Genomic DNA, 15,249 nt, shown 5'->3' with positions numbered 1-15,249 from the left:
TGAGATGCCATAAGGCGGGGCCTCTGCCAGCCCCGCCCACTCCTACCACCAAGGGCCCCATCCCCAGGGAGGGTTGAGGACTCCTAGGTCCACCCATAGGGGGTCCAACCCAAGGAGTCATGGGCTTGGTGGGTGGGTTCACCTCAGGCAGACTAACCCCTGGGCCTGCCTGCCCCTCCCTCAAAAGGCCCCTCAGGTGTTCTGACTACTGGGTCTGGCAAGGGCGCTGCACACCTGTTGACCTGGACTCGCTGGACAGACTCCAGGTGGAGACCGACCTCTCGGCAGCGCCACAGCGACTTTGGGCTCCACCTGAGCATCCAATACCCCGACCCCACCACGGACACTTTGGGGAGGGGCTGTAGGCCTTGAGGCCCTGAGGCGGGGGCGGCAGTGGTGAAAGAAAGGGAGCCAGCTGCTCCTCTCCTGCTGGGTCCCAGCAACGGACAGGCTCTGAGGGCCAGGCCCTGGACACAGCCACTGGGGACACTGCTGCCCCGGCTCTTGTTAGTTCAGGCCCAGGTTCCGCCCAGACCACCGCCCCGGGGGAGCCTGGGGGAACCACAGGCCACTAGGAAGTTGGGGGCCAGAGCTGGACTTGGAAGTCCAGCAGCATCCAGAAGGGGGCGGACAGTCTGGGGGGGGCCAGCCTGAGGAAAGGCAGGCGTCCACATGGAGTGTGCGACCAGCAGGGGTCCAAGCAGCACCACCTGGAGCCTGGGCACCTCGGGAGCAGGAGGAGTGAGGAGACTCAGAGAGGGCCCTGAACGCCAGGCAGGAGGGGGCGGAGGGGGCGGTGAACAGGGAGGGAGCCAGAGGAGGCTCCTGTGGCATCTGGGAGCAGGTGGGACGAGGGAGGGCCCGGGAAGGAGGCGCTTCGGGCCCGTACTAGGCACAGAGGCTCTCCCTCCGCCCAGGGCTGGCCCGAGACCCTTGAGCCCCCAGCTCTGGCAGGTTGTGTGCTCCTGACCTGGGCCTGTGTGCTCCAAATAAAAACAGGAAAACGAGTATAGGCTGAAATGAGAAATCTAATCTTCCCAATTATGACAACTGGTTTTGAAGTATCACACTCTTTTTTCCCATTTCCTCCCTAATTTTTCAGGGCTCCTGCTTTGCGGGCTCAGCCAGTCCCTGGGCACTGACCCGCCATGTAGCTGTGAGGGGAGTCCGCCCTTCCCTGGGCCTCGGTGTCCTGGTTAGGGAAACGGGGGCGGACCTCAGGGCTCTGAGGGGTCCCGCCTTCCTGCCCAGGGGGGCAGCATCAGGCGAAGTAGGCATAGAAGAAGATGTTGACGCACATGAGGAGGATGGCGTTGAAGCCACAGACACGGGCCCAGAAAGCATATTTCTGGGATGTTTGGCTGTCACCTGGAGCGGGTGGGAGAAGGAGAGGGACAGATGAGGGCCACAGGGCCATACCGGGCACCCGTCCCTCCAGCCCCCCTCGGAGTGGGGTGAGAGGGAGTGCCTGGGGTCACACATGTACCTGTTTTGGCTCCTGGAGGCAAGGCCCGAGCCAGAGTCCACCAGGTAAGGTTCTCAATCTGCAGGGAACATGAGGGATGGGGGTGTGGCAGGACAGGGGTGGACCAGACGGGGCCAGGGGTCCGTGATGGAAAGAAAGCAGCTGAGCTCAAAAAGGGACAGAGGCCAGGGCCAGAGCCAGTTAGGGGTCAAGAGCTAGAAAATTCTTGAGTCAGAGAGGGTCGGGGTCAGAATGGGACCAGAGTCAGAAGTTGTTAAGGGTCAGGGGTCAGGGGCCAGGGCAAGCTCACCCGAACACCTGCGGGGGGTGGCGTCAGCAGGCTCCCGGCCACCACCACAGCGCCGCTGAGCACAAAGAGGGCGACGGCAAAGTGCAGGTAGTGGATGCTGCCCAGGACGGCGGGCCGCATGTCCGGGTCGCCGCAGGGCGGGGCTGGGTGCAGGAATTCCAGGACCAACCTCGTGGCGCCCACCGCCAGCCCCGCCATCAGGCCCCAGAAGGCCCCCTGGGGAGGAGGAGGCAGGGCAGCTGGGGCCGTGGGAGGAAGGCCCAGGTTCCCCCAGCGCACACACGGGTGCAGGGAAGATGCAACCGAGCTGCAGCTCATCCACGGGAGAGGACAGAGCCCGCCCCACGTCCCGTCCCGCCCCAGCTCGCCTCACCACCCACCCACCTGCTCGTTGGCACGCCGCCAGAAGATGCCCAGGACAAAGACTGCGGTCACCGGCGGGGCCAGGGAGCTGGTCACCGACTGCATGTAGATGAAGAGCTGCCCACTGTTGGAGCCCTGCAGGACGGGGATCCAGGCCACGCTCACGCCTATGAGCACCACGATGACCAGCCTGCGGGCGGGCAGCGGGCACACTTGTCCCCCGAGACCCTGCCTCAACCCTCCCCCACCTCCCCCAGATCACTAAGACTTGCTCTCCCTCTGTCCCCTGCTGCCCCAGCTCCAGCCTCCTCCCTGGCCCCTGGTCCACTCCTCGGGGGACGTGGCCAGTCCTGCCCCACTCCAAACCCTTCCCTGGCTCCCTGCGCCTACAGGAGCCCACTCGGCCTGTCTGCTCCTCCTCGCCCCTGGGGTCTCTGTTGAGTCAGCCCTCAGAGAGGCCCCCAATGGCCCCCCCAGGGTCTCCGCTTGTCTTCAAGGAACCCAGCCTCTACATGCATTTGGGCGTTTACTTCTATTTGGGTGTTTCCTTGCTTACTGTCTGTCTCCCCGCCCAGCTGGAGGCATCAGGAGGGAGGAGCCTCGTCTCTGAGTTCCCTGCTCATCTCCTGCACACAGCAGGTGCTCAATAAACGCTTGGTGGCTGCATGAATGACCTGCTGCCCTCACACTTGGGCCAGACTGGCCTCCTGGCGGTTCTTCTAACTCTGGTGGCCTCCGCAGGGGCTGTGACCTCTAACTGCACATCTGTACCCCCTACAGCCCTTGGCTGTTGACGCGCATCCATCACAGCGCGACCTCCGTCCTCAGTCAAGGTTGGGAGCCAGGCGGTCTGGGTTTGGGTTAGGACCGGACTCAGCTGTGAAGCTGAGACCTCTGACCAGCCTTCCCCTCCCGCTCTGTGTGGACTCCTCCTCTCAGCTCCTGTCTGCCCGCCACTAGGCGCGGGCCCCTCCACGGCAGGGATACGCTTCCCTCCTTCATTGGACAAACCGCTCGTGAGGAGCCCACCTGAGAGTAGGGCTCTGCGCTCCTGAGCAGATGTGGTGACACGCGAGTCCCAGTCCCTGCCCAGCACCCAGAGTCAAGCAAAGAAAACAGATGAGCCTGTCACCCAGCACTCAGGGCTGGGCTAAGGGGGCCCAGAGGAAGCATCAATGCAGGAGGTCTTCCAGGAGGTGGGGTCCCTGGAGCCTTGAACATGTGTAGGATCCAGCTAAGGGGACAGAGCTGGGGTGAAGTGTCCCATCTGCTCCTTCCTGGCTGAGTGCCCCTCACCCCTGTGTCCTGGGTCAGTTGGGCGCGCCTCACCCCCGAGGTGGGCAGTGGGTGAGACCTCCTGGAACCCCGGACAAGACTGCAGGGGCGACAGAGGCCGTGTGTACAGCTGGGGTGGGTCCTGCTTCCTGGTCGCCCACCCTCCTGCCTCCCATTCTTCCCTTCCAGGCCTGAGGGAGAGGGTGGAGGAAGGAGGTGCCACCTTGATTAAGGCTAATTAACCCTTAGCCTGGCAGGCAGGCAGGCGCTGCCCTCTTCAAAGGCACAGCCGGGCTCCATTAACACCCGTCCTACCCCACCCTCCCCACACAGGCTCCCGCTGCCCAAGACCAGACTCGGCATCTCTGCTCAGGGGCTGGGCCTCTCCAGCCCGGCCTGGCGGGGGGCCCTGGCCTTCTGACCGCCCTCTATGGCTTCCTCTCCTGACTCAGCCACCACCAGGCTCCAGGGGCCCCCAAACCTAGAGGCTATTCCTTCTGCTTGGAATGCCTTTCTCTAACTCCTCCCCCAGCAAACCTCCCTCATCTTTCAAGGCCCAGCTCAAGGCCCTCCTCCTCCAGGTAGCCTTCCTGACCTCCCTGCATGCACGCACGCACACACACACACAAACACAGACACACTGCTGTCAGGATGACCCTCCATCGCTCCTGAGCTGCAGCCGTGGTGCAGGGGAGCCCCTCAAGGGCCAGGCTCTGAGATCTCTCTGGATCCCCTATATTGCCCAGCTTGACACAGGTCACCAGGGAGGCCTCTGGCACTATTCGTGGATTGAATAATAGAAAAGGTAGACAGAAGGAGGGGCTAGCAGGGGACGGAAATGAAGGAGCAGAAGGACTGAGGAGTGGGGCCTGGGGTCGGCAAAGATCAGCGCCCCAGACACGAGGTCATCACTGTCCCCAGGCCTGTGATGGCTCCTCTGGCACCCCCCAAACTGATGAGATTGTCGGGGTCACTGGCAAGCCCCTGCCTGCCCTTGCGCCATGACGGTCTCCTCCCCAGGCTTCTGGGCGCGCACGGCTGCCCCTCTCTCTGAAGGTCCTGTACCTCCTTGGATCAAGGCTCCAGAGACCCAAGACCCCACACAGCCTAAGAAACAGCTTGAACGGTGTTGTTTTAGGCAGGAGGAGGCTGGAGGCATTGGGGGTCGTCCTGGTACTTCAAGAGGGAGGGATGGTAAAGCTGAACCCTGGCCTGACACCCAGCATTGGGCCCTTTCCACTCCACTGAACTGGCAGCTGAGAGAACAGGGACCCAGAAAGGGCAAGCCACCTGCCCTGCATCACACAGCCTCTGCCCACAGGGAGGCTGGCAGGGTGGGGGGGTGGGGAGGGGGCTTGACTGGGTGGAAGAGGTGGGAAGGAGCTGGCACAGAGGGGAGGCCAATTCTAGACTTTGGTTTCGGGCGGAGCAGGGGAGAAGCCTGCTTCTGGGGAGGCTGGGAAGTAGCAGGCAGGGGACGTGGGAGCTACCAGGCAGGCTGAGGCGACCAGTGTCCCAGGCCAGAGGGCCAAGGCGCACACTGAGTAGCTCCGGGGACGCTGGAGCATGGAGGGCCTGAGGAAGGAGTCTGTCTGGCAGGGGCAGGCTCCCCAGGCCACACAGCCCCTGAGGAGGGTGGGGGAACCGCCCGCTGGGGATGTGTTGACACGGAAGCGTCCCGCGAGGCGAGGGAGAGGCTCCCTGTTTTGGAGGCTGTGAGCCTGCCGATGAGCTCATGCTCGCCTGCCGTCCGGCGTGTCCCAACAGGGCCTTTCTGACAGAAGCCCGGCTGTTTTGCATCGCTGGGACAACCGCCTGGAGCTCTGGGGGAGACCACACCCTGAGGACGGGCACCACGGGTCCCGTGGTGGCGCACTGGTGGCCAAGCTGTGCACCAGAGGGCTGGGCCCCTGGACCAGCAGAGTGGGGGCTGCGTGGTTCGGAGAGAGACAGGAGGGAGACAGGAGGGGTGGGACCGGGAGAGGGCCCATGCGCACACTCGGAGACACCAACCCCTCATCATCCACTGCTGAGTCCATCCCTGAAGGACTCCCGGGTACGCGGCAGAGCGCAGGGACCGAGGGCAGGGCCATGGGGAGGAGCATCAGGGAGACAAGCTGGACCTATGGGCCACATGAGCTGTGGGAGGAATTGGCAATAGTCTCCCCTGTGGGCGGCTTAGAGGGGAGAGGGGCTCATTCCTTGGTTGGGGCTATCCGGGAGGGCTGCATGGAGGAAGGGACATGCAGAGTCTAGAAAGATCAAGGTGAGCCCTTGAGGTCACAAGGAGGGGACAAGCAGAGCTAGGAGGAAATGGACATGAAGCTCAGTGAGGCTAGGGGCACGGGGGCTGGAGGGACAGCTGTGGCCTGAGTGTGGCCACTCCTGAGGACAGGCTCCAGGCCCTGTCTGGGGCAGCTGGGAACCATCAGGAGGGCTAGGAGCTCAGATCTGGGGCAGCACAGATCTCTGGGATGGTTGGGGGAGGGGGTTCTCCCCAGCAGAGATGCAGCTCAGAGTAAGAGATGCATCCAAGGTGAGGGTGTGACGGTGAACGGGTGGCCAGGAGAGCGATGGGGGAGGTGGGATGGACAGGATGCTCTGGCCTCTTCTCTCCTCTCCTTCCCAGCATCCTCCTTTCTCCAACTGGCAAACTCCTCCTCATTCCTCAAAGCCCACCTCCGGTGGGGCCTCACGGCTGTCCATGTGCCTGGGGAAGCCTACCTCCCAGCCCTCCCCAGGGCCCCGCACCGGCCCCCCCGTACCGTCCCACCAGCAGCAGCTCCCGCTCGCTGGCCCGGGGCCGCAGCCGCCTCCAGATGTCCATGGTGAAGAGGGTGCTGCTGCTGTTGAAGATGGAGGTCAGCGACGACATGAGCGCGGCCATCATCACAGCGACCATCAGCCCCCGCAGACCTGGGGTCAGGGAGGGGCCACTGAGACCCGGCCTGGGCCCTGCCCAGGCCCCGTGAGCCCCTCCTGCCCGTCGCTCTGTCTGAGGCCCCACCCCCAGCATCAGCCATTCACAAGTCCCTGAGGGTCAGCAGGGAGGGCCGGGGGGTGTTGGAGGTGGTGGAGAAAGACCCCGACCCTGGAGGAGAGGCTGAGGACACACCAGGAGACTTCTCAATGTGCTGCTTGAGCCCGCGGCTGCTGCCACGACGATCACAGCTGTGGCTGCTCCTACTGTCGGGCTATTATCAGACCTCGCTTCTGCAGAGCCCCGAGTTGACACAGCGCTTTCACAGCCGTGACCCCAACTGAGGGAGGGATTATTAACCCGGTCGACAGGTGAGGGAGTGGAAGCTCAGAGAGAGGAGGCCAGTGGCAGAGGGGCCCACAGCAGGCCAGAGGCAGGACTCTGAGGTGTCGGGGGGAGTGGGGAAGCCCTGGAGGGCCCTCGGCTTGGAGGTCACACCTTGGACAGGGCAGTGGCCCCAGGGTCTGGGGTTTCCCCTCACTTCTGTGCATGGCAGGCCTTAGCAGGCACAGGGGATCCCCTTCCTCTTTAGTTCTGTGGAAGACGAGATGCGGCTCCCCAGCAGGGAGAGAAAAAGCTGCCCCGTGACTGGCTGAAGACGAGTGAGGGGTCCCCATAGAGGTGGGCGAGGCACTGCTGTCTAACACCTCCCAAGAGTCGTGGGCTCGAGAGGCAATGAGGGTGGGGAGGACCCAGGGCTGTGTGGCTTCAGGCTGGTCACCTCCCCTCTCTGGACCTTGGTCTGAGTCTGTCTCCGAGGCCTCTTGCACTTTTTCTTCAAGAATCTAAGCACCTCCTTCACCTCTGCAGATTCCCTGCCTGTCTGTCCTCCACCCCCTGCCCTAGAACAAGCCTGACCCAGGCCCCCCCTGCCCTGAGGGCTCAGCCTTACAGGTGCTGATTATTGCCTGGCCGGGTTGCCTGGCCCTGGTCCTGCATCAGACCTGCTGTGTGACCTCCGGGCATGCCATGCCCTCTCTGTTCACTCATCAGGCTAACTGGGATGGGGCCCAAAGGAAAGTGAGTCCAATCGTGGCTTTCTCCAAAACAGTTCTCCACCCTTCTTCTTGCCCAGGGAGGTGGATTAACTTGGGGCTTACTCTCCACCCACTTCTCAGACAGGGAGCTCAAGGCCTAGAAAGGGGCTGTGGCCCAACAACAGCTGGGTGCCAGCCCTGGGGGGCTTAGTGAGCCCCCTAGAACAGAAGGGGAAGGTGAGGCCCAAAGGTGGGACCCACAAGGCAGCCGAGCCTTGCGCCAGGCCGTTCCTGTCTTATTATGTTTAATCCCAGCAACCACGCCGACGGGCGGGTAGGCATCATTATCCCCAATTTACAAATGAGGACACGGAAGCTCTGGACAGGGAAGTGACATGCCCCAAATCTCCACCAGAGAATGCCAGGGCTGAGATATGATCCCAGGTCTGTGCACTAAGGGGTGGAAAGGAGGAGCAGCCAGAGGGAGGAAGGCAGACACTCAAGGGTCTGAGAATCAGAGCTGAAACCCTTGAGCTGCAAAGGGCCTCAGAAAGCCGTCTCCCCTTCTTGCTTAGGTGGGACCTCCCACACCCCTCGTCATGTCGCCTGGCTTGACTGGGAACTCACCACCCCATATCAGACTGGCGGGGCTGCTGCTGCCACAAGAAATGTGGAAAAGGACAGAACCTGCCCCTTAGTTCTACTCGTCGGCCTGCCGTCTCTCCGGGGAGGCAGAGGGTGCAGACCCCATGGGGGCTTGAGCTCCTGGTCCTGCAGAGTAAGCAGTGGGCTCGGGCCAGACAGACTGGGGTTTGTGTCTCAGCCACTCTGTAGTCCAAGTCACTTTCCCCTCCCTGTGCCTCAGTTTCCCCCTCTGTAAAATGGAGCTAATGACTCTACCACATAGCCTTAAATGAGAAGCAGTTTGTAAAAGGGTCTGGCACCCAGCAGGCCTGAGAGAAGAGAAACTGTTGACCTTCCTCGAGAGATGGCCCAGCACAGGCTAAGAGGACAAGCTCCAGAGGCAGATTATCCGGGTTCAGACCCCACCTTTGCAGCTCACTTGCCACGTGACCTTGGCCAGGTCAGTTAACCTCTCTGGGTCTCAGTTTCCCCGTCTGTAAAATGGGGGTGATGATAACAGCACCTCAGCTTTTCGAAAAGCGGATGCAAGTTAACCACGTGTGCAGCCTTTGGAACAGTGGCGGGCCCACGGTGGGTGCTAGGGGAGTGTTTCCATTATCTTCACCTTCCTCTCTTCCCCGTGAGCAGAACATCCTACCTGGAGGTCACAGAGTCTGGATCCAGAGTGGCCTCCCAGGCCCCAGGGCCCCCGCCCTCCTTGGGCCCACCCGAGGTTCCACCCCACACCCACCCGGACCCACCCAGGCAGCTCACCTACGGGCATCAGTTCCATGACCAGCTTGGGGTAGGCAATGTTGGAGCAGCCAATCTCAGCCCCGCAGGCCCGCAGGCACTCAGACGGCACCACACAGCCCACGTCATCTGCGTGAGAGGGATGCCCAGGGTCCCACACCGGCCACACAGCGCCCCTCCTGGAGATGTGAGCACCTCGGGTGGGCAGGACCTGGCTGAGGGGGGAGCCTGGCCTGGACCTGCTCTGTCACCATCTCTGACCAGCTGCTGCTGGTCCTCAGTTTCCCAGTCTGGGTCACAAGGAAGGGGCTGGCCTCTGAGAACTATTCTGGCCTCTAACCAGAATAGTTAACTCAGTCTGACTCTTTTCCTGCCTGCTGTCCTCCATCACAATGCCTTCTCCCTGTCCCCATGCCTTCCAGCCAGGCCTGTGTGAGCAGTCCACCGTTCAGCCCCTCTGGGGCACTAGTCCCCCTCCCCGCCTCCTGCCCCCAGCCCCACAGGGGGAGGTGGAGGCTAGAGAGGGGAGACTTCTCTCACCCCTGGGTCCAGAGCTTTAGGCCAAGGGCATTTTCCCTGCCGCCCCAGCCCAGCTGTCTCCAACAGCTTCCTAGGGCTCAAAACACAAGGGGAGCCAGACCAGCCCCTGCCCAGGACTCTCCAGTCCTCCACCGCTCAGCAGTCCACAGGACCCTCCACCATCCGCACTCCTGACTCCTCGGCGCCTGTCTCCTTCCCTGCTGCCTCTCACCACCGCCAGCCACTGGGCCTTCCTGCCCATTCTCCACAGCAGCCTCCCTCTCTGTGAGGCCTTTGCTCTCCCAGTAGGACTGGCTCAGAAGTCCCCTCCTCCACCTGAAATAAACCCGCCCCACTCCTCCCGCCCCCCTCGCCCACATCACTTTCCTCCCTTGGACCATGGGAAGCCCCCCTTGGTGCCTTGGCCTGGGCTCTGATGGGGTTCCGGGGGTGCTGCCTAGACTGCCTCACCCACCCACCCACGCAGCCGGTCGGGGGTGCGTCCCTGCCTGGCTCTCCAGCACAGTATAGACAGCGGACAGAGTCAGCCCCGTGTTCGCTTGTTCCTCCACCAGATACTTCCTAAACACCTTTGCCCCAGACCCCTGGATTTTCAGCAGGGGCCCGCAGAGCGGAGCATGATGGCGATTATGGGGAAAGTTCAGAAACAGAAGCCCCCACCAGCTCCGAGGGGCCTGTTTGGGCGGTAAAGTTTCCACATGGGCATCAACGTTTCTGTGACTCGGTCCTCCCTGTGCAGACCAGGCACTCCTGCGTGACGCACTGTCCCCTCCAAATGCTCCTTCTGAAAGGTCTCTCGTTAGATGCCCGACCCCCCGGGGGGTCTCAGATCCCTTCCTCTAGGCCAGCGGGGCTGGAGCAGCGCACCCCCACACGACCCTATCCCCCTCTCGAGTCCAGCTCCTCTTGAGCTCCAGGCTTCCAGAACACCTGCTCCCTGTCACCCCCCCAGGCACCTCCAACCAGACTCATCCCCTCCCCCGCTTGTCCCAGTGATGCCCCCCTCCTCCCTCCTCCCTCTTCCCTCCCCCACGGCCGCCAGCCCCCCAGTCCCGGCTTCTCCTCCCATTGCCTGCGGCTTCACTCAGCTCCAGCCTCCATGGCCTCTCTACAGCCTGGGCACTGGCTCCCCTGCCCCTCCGTCCTCCCCAGCTGGTCAAAATCACAGCTGTGCTCACACCACTGACGTCTCAGGAACCCCTCCTACCCTCAGCCCTGGAGCCCAGGGCTTCCTGGAAAAAGTCCTTTCCACGGCATTAGGGGCCCTTGACAACCGGTCCCAGGTCCTCCCCCCTGGCACCCGCGCGCCGGCCACCGTGACCCGCTTGTGCTTTCTCACACGCCCAGCACCTGCACGCCTCCAGGCCGTGGCAGACGCTGCGTCCCTACCCTTGTTTACCTCCTGCTTCACGGCCACTGCAAAGGGCTTGTCCTCTGAGGCCTTCCCGGACTCTCTCCCGCCCCTCAACCAGGGCAGAGCAGCTTCTTCCCAAGGGTTCCTATGCACACGGGTTGAATCACAATTGTTTGTTGCATATACTTTACCTCCCCCACCAGACTGGGAGCTCCCTAAGGGCAGACACTGGGCTTGAATCATCTCCCAGGCCCAGGTCTCACTCTGTTCAGGGCTGGGCCCAGAGATGTTCTGTGAACAGTTGTGAATGAATGAGTGAGTGAGCAAGTGAATGGCCGGGAGGAAGGAAGAAAGGCACAGGAGGAGAGGAGGAGAGGGAGAAAGGATCCCAGAAAGAGCCATGAAGGAGTTCAGGCACTGTTTGATCTAGCCTCCCTGCCCTATCATCTCCACCCCCACCAGTTGTGCAGATGAAAGAACTCAGGACCAGAAAGGACGTAACTTGCCTGAGACACACAGTCAGACCCAGGGCAGAGCCCGGGATCCCATAGCAGGAATCTGGGGCTACTGGGGTCCAGCAGTCAGAGGGTAGGTGATGGGCCCCTCTTGACAGGTTCGGGGCCTTGACAGGCCAGCTCTGGCACTTGCAGGACCCAACCCTCCTGGGAGGGACAGGAGAGGAGTCACAGCCACATAATGGCTCAGAAAGCCCGAGTCAGGAGATTCTGGCCGAGTTTATTCAGCCCATTCCAGGCTCCAGGCATGGGACACTGCCCCGGGCACCACTGGCTCACCTGGGCTAGTGCTGAACAGCAGAAAAGAACAACCTCTCCTTTATGATAGCAGCAGAGGCGTAGCTGCTTAAACAAAGTCCCCTGAATGTGCCAACTCGGGAGTGAGAAGCCCCAGGCCAGCAAGGGCTAGGGAACGGGGTGGGGGGCTCTGGGTTTGCCGGAGCACCAGCTTCCCTGGGCCTGGGACCCCTCACCGCTGGGCTCCACGTCCGCATCAGCACCCCACCCAGGCAGGTCCCATGCCAGAAGCCTGGGGATGCCCTCTCCTTGCCCCCAACATCCTCTCTCCCTGCGGCCAATGGCAAGTCCAGCCACTAGGCTTAGTGATCAGGGGAACCACCGCTCCTGCCGCGCCGCCCTATCCCCTCTAGCCCACCCTCCTGCAAGCAGCAAAGGGAACTCCTCAAACCACCAGTCTGCCCCCATTCCTATTCGCCCTTCTGGGGCTCCCTACCCCTGTGGGAGGGGTCACGCGACTCAAACGGTGCCACTCACGGCCCTCCACCCACTTGGCCCCCCTCATCCTGCCCATTGCACCCAAACCTCTGGGCCTCTGTGTTTGCTGTTCCCTCTCCCTGGAATACCCTTCCCTCCTCCATAAGCCCCGGGAACTCATACTCATTCCTCTCAACTCTGTGGATGTCTGGGCTCCCGAGGATCAGGGCAACCTCCTCCACAGCACCCATACCCCTCTGCCCTGCGTCTGTCCTGCCTCCCCACAGACTGTGACCATGGGGGCCCAGGGAGGAACCAGGCCCCAGCAGAGCCCAGCACGAGCCAATGCAAGACAGGCTCTGCCGGAGTTTGTTGACTGACTGAATGACCCTTTCCCAAGCTGGCCACTGGATACACCACCCTGAGAAGTAATCAAGGTGCTCCCCACTCCCCAGCCAGGCCTGGCTCATCCCTGGGAACCCGTCCAGACGTCAGTGTCGCAGTGGTGAGCCGGGGAAAGCACGCAGACCCGGGTTCGAGTCTGGCTTACTGTGGATCCTGGGTGATTGTTCTCTGCGCTGTTTCCTCCTCTGTAAAACCCTCCTGGGGACATCCAGCCGCCAGACACTCGACTTCAACCTCAACTGCACACCTTACACCAAAATTAATTCAAAATAGATCACAGATTTAAATGTAAAACTATCGAACTTTCAGGGAAAAAAATAGGAGGACATCTTTGGGACCCGGGGCAAGATGAGAGGTTTTAGTCTTGAGTCAAAAGCGTGACCCGTAAAAGGAAAACCTGACACTTTAGAGTTCAGCAAAATCAGCAGCTTTCGCTTTGTGTGAGACATCTGTGAAAGGATAAAAAGAAAAGCTACAGAAATAAATTCAGTAAAGTTGCAGGATACAAAATCTATACACGAAAATCAGTGGCGTTTCTATACACTAACAATGAGCTATGAGAAAAAGAAAGTAAGAAAAAAATCCCATTTACCATTGCATCAAAAAGAATAAAATACTTAGGAATAAATTTAACCGAGGAGGTGAAAGACCTGTACACTGAAAACTAGAAGATATTGATGAAAGAAACTGAAGAAGACACAAATAAATGGAAAAATATTCATGCTCATGGATCGAAATAATTCATATTGTTAAAATGTCAGTACTACCCAAAGCGATCTACAGATTCAATGAAATCCAGATTCAATGGTATTTTTCATAGAAACAGAAAAAACAATCCTAAAATATTTGTATGGACTCATAAAAGATCCTGAGTAGCCAAAGCAATCTTGAGAAAGAAGAAGAAAGCTGGAGGAATCACACTTCCTGATATCAAACTACATTACAAAGCTATGTAATCAGAACAGCATGGTACTGGCACAAAAACAGACAGACAGATCAATGGAACAGAATAGAGAGCCCAGAAACAAATCCACACATATTCAGTCAATTAATTTACGACAAAGGAGCCAAGAACATACAATGGGGAAAGGATAGGCTCTTCAATAAATGGTGCTGGGAAAACTGGATAGCCACATGCAGAAGAATGAAACTGGATGCCTGTCTCACACCATACACAGAAATTAACTCAAAATGGATTAAAGACTTGAACACAAGACCTGAAATCATAAAACTCCTAGAAGAAAACATAGGTGGTAAGCTCCTTGACATCGGTCTTGGTGATGATTTTTTTGGATTTGACACCAAAAACAAAGGCAACAAAAGCAAAAAGCAACCAGTGGGACTACATCAAACTAAAAAGCTTCTGCACAGGGGCTGGCCCCGTGGCCGAGTGGTTAAAGCCTGGTGCGCTCCACTTTGGCGGCCCAGGTTCTCGGGTTCAGATCCCGGGCACGGACTACTCCACTCATCAGCCATGCGATGGAGGCAAGCCGCGTGCAAGGTAGAGGAGGACTGGCACGAATGCAAGGTCATGGTGAATCTTCCTCACCAAACAAACACTTCTGCACAGCAAAGGAAACCATCAACAAAATGAAAAGGCAAACTACGGATTGGGAAAAAAATATTTACAAACCAACTATCCGATAAAGGGCTACTATACAAAATATATAAAGAATTCATATAACTCAATAGCAAAAAATCCCCAAACGATCTGATTTAAAAATGGGCAAAGGAACTGGATAGATATTTTTCCAAAGAAGACATACAATGGCCAACAGGCATGTGAAAAAATGCTCAACATCACTAATCATCAGGGAAATGCAAATCAAAAGCACAGTGAGATATCACCTCACACCTGTCAGAACGGCCATCGTCAAAAGGACAAGAGACAACACGTGTTGGCGAGGACGTGGAAAGAAGGGAATACCTGTGTACTGATGGTGAGAATGTAAATTGGTGTAGCCACTACGGAAAATAGCATAGCAATTCCTCAAAAAATTATAAATACAACTACCACGTGATGATCCAGCAACCCCACATCTAGGTTACACATATTAAGGAAATGAAATCACTAACTCAGAGAGGTATCTACACCCCCACGTTCACTGCAGCTTTATTCACAATAGCCAAGATACAGAAACAACCTAAGTGTCAATCAACAGATGAATGGATAAAGAAGATGTGAGATAAATCTATATAACGGAATATTATTCAGTCATGAGAAAGAAAGATCCTGCCATTTGCAACAACATGGGTGGAACTTCAGGGTATTATGCTAAGAGAAACCAGTCAGACAGAGAAAGACAAATACTGTATGATATCACTTATATGCAGAATCCAGAAATGCTGAACTCATAGAAGCAGAGACTATAATGGTGACTGTCAGGGGCTTGGGGGTGCGGGAAAAGAGGAGATGTCAAAGGGTACAACTCCCAGCTATAAGATGAATAAGTTCTGGGGATCCAATGTACAGCATAGTCATTACAGTTAATAGCATTGTATTATATACTTGAAAAAAAAAAAAGAAAAGCTACAGACCAGGAGAAAATATTTGCAGACCACATACCTGAAGAACACCTTGTAGTAGAACGTATAAAGAGCTCTCAAAAGTCAACGGGAAACACCAGGCAATCCTATCAGAAAATGGACAAAACCCACCAACAGACATTTCTCTGAAGAGCACACACAGACAGCAAAGAAGCACATGAACGAGTGTTCAGTGTTACAGTCATCAGGAAAATGCAAACTAATGCCACAGTCAAGAGACTATCACCGCCTATCAGCACAGCTAAAATAAAACAGCAGCGGCAAGAGAACACGCAGGCAGGGATGGGGAGAAGCTGGATCACTCACACATTGTTGGGGGAATGTAACAGATACATAATGTAATATGCACAAGTATATGTATATGAATTAATTTGTGTAATTTGTCTATGAATATTCATAGCAGCTTTATTCATAATAGCCCAAAACT

The 15,249-nt window shown here is 58.1% G+C and overlaps 1 protein-coding gene across 1 annotated transcript; it reads right to left on the bottom strand.

Moving 5' to 3' along the window:
* Positions 1-487: 487 nt before the first annotated feature.
* On the bottom strand, positions 488-10,773 carry LOC147914858 (sodium/mannose cotransporter SLC5A10-like). The gene is made up of 7 exons (XM_087440319.1): positions 10,687-10,773; positions 8,769-8,876; positions 6,179-6,329; positions 2,160-2,328; positions 1,776-1,991; positions 1,487-1,544; positions 488-1,368 (listed from the first exon to the last, which is right to left on the bottom strand). Exons 2-7 carry the CDS (start codon positions 8,785-8,787, stop codon positions 1,262-1,264), a joined length of 720 nt encoding a protein of 239 aa, XP_087296445.1. The 5' UTR covers positions 8,788-8,876; positions 10,687-10,773; the 3' UTR covers positions 488-1,261.
* Positions 10,774-15,249: the final 4,476 nt, after the last annotated feature.

Source organism: Ceratotherium simum, chromosome 16 (assembly GCF_057802395.1).
Source record: "Ceratotherium simum simum isolate JZ-2026a chromosome 16, ASM5780239v1, whole genome shotgun sequence".
Classification (NCBI taxonomy): domain Eukaryota; kingdom Metazoa; phylum Chordata; class Mammalia; order Perissodactyla; family Rhinocerotidae; genus Ceratotherium; species Ceratotherium simum.
This window is presented reverse-complemented; position numbering and strand designations above follow the sequence as displayed.

Excerpts from the sequence above, each read along its gene's own strand:
- LOC147914858 (XM_087440319.1), bottom strand. Across the intron at positions 1,545-1,775 it reads CACCCCCCGCAGGTGTTCGG|ATTGAGAACCTTACCTGGTG; the intron begins GTGAGCTTGCCC and ends TGTTCCCTGCAG. Across the intron at positions 1,369-1,486 it reads GCCTCCAGGAGCCAAAACAG|GTGACAGCCAAACATCCCAG; the intron begins GTACATGTGTGA and ends CACCCGCTCCAG.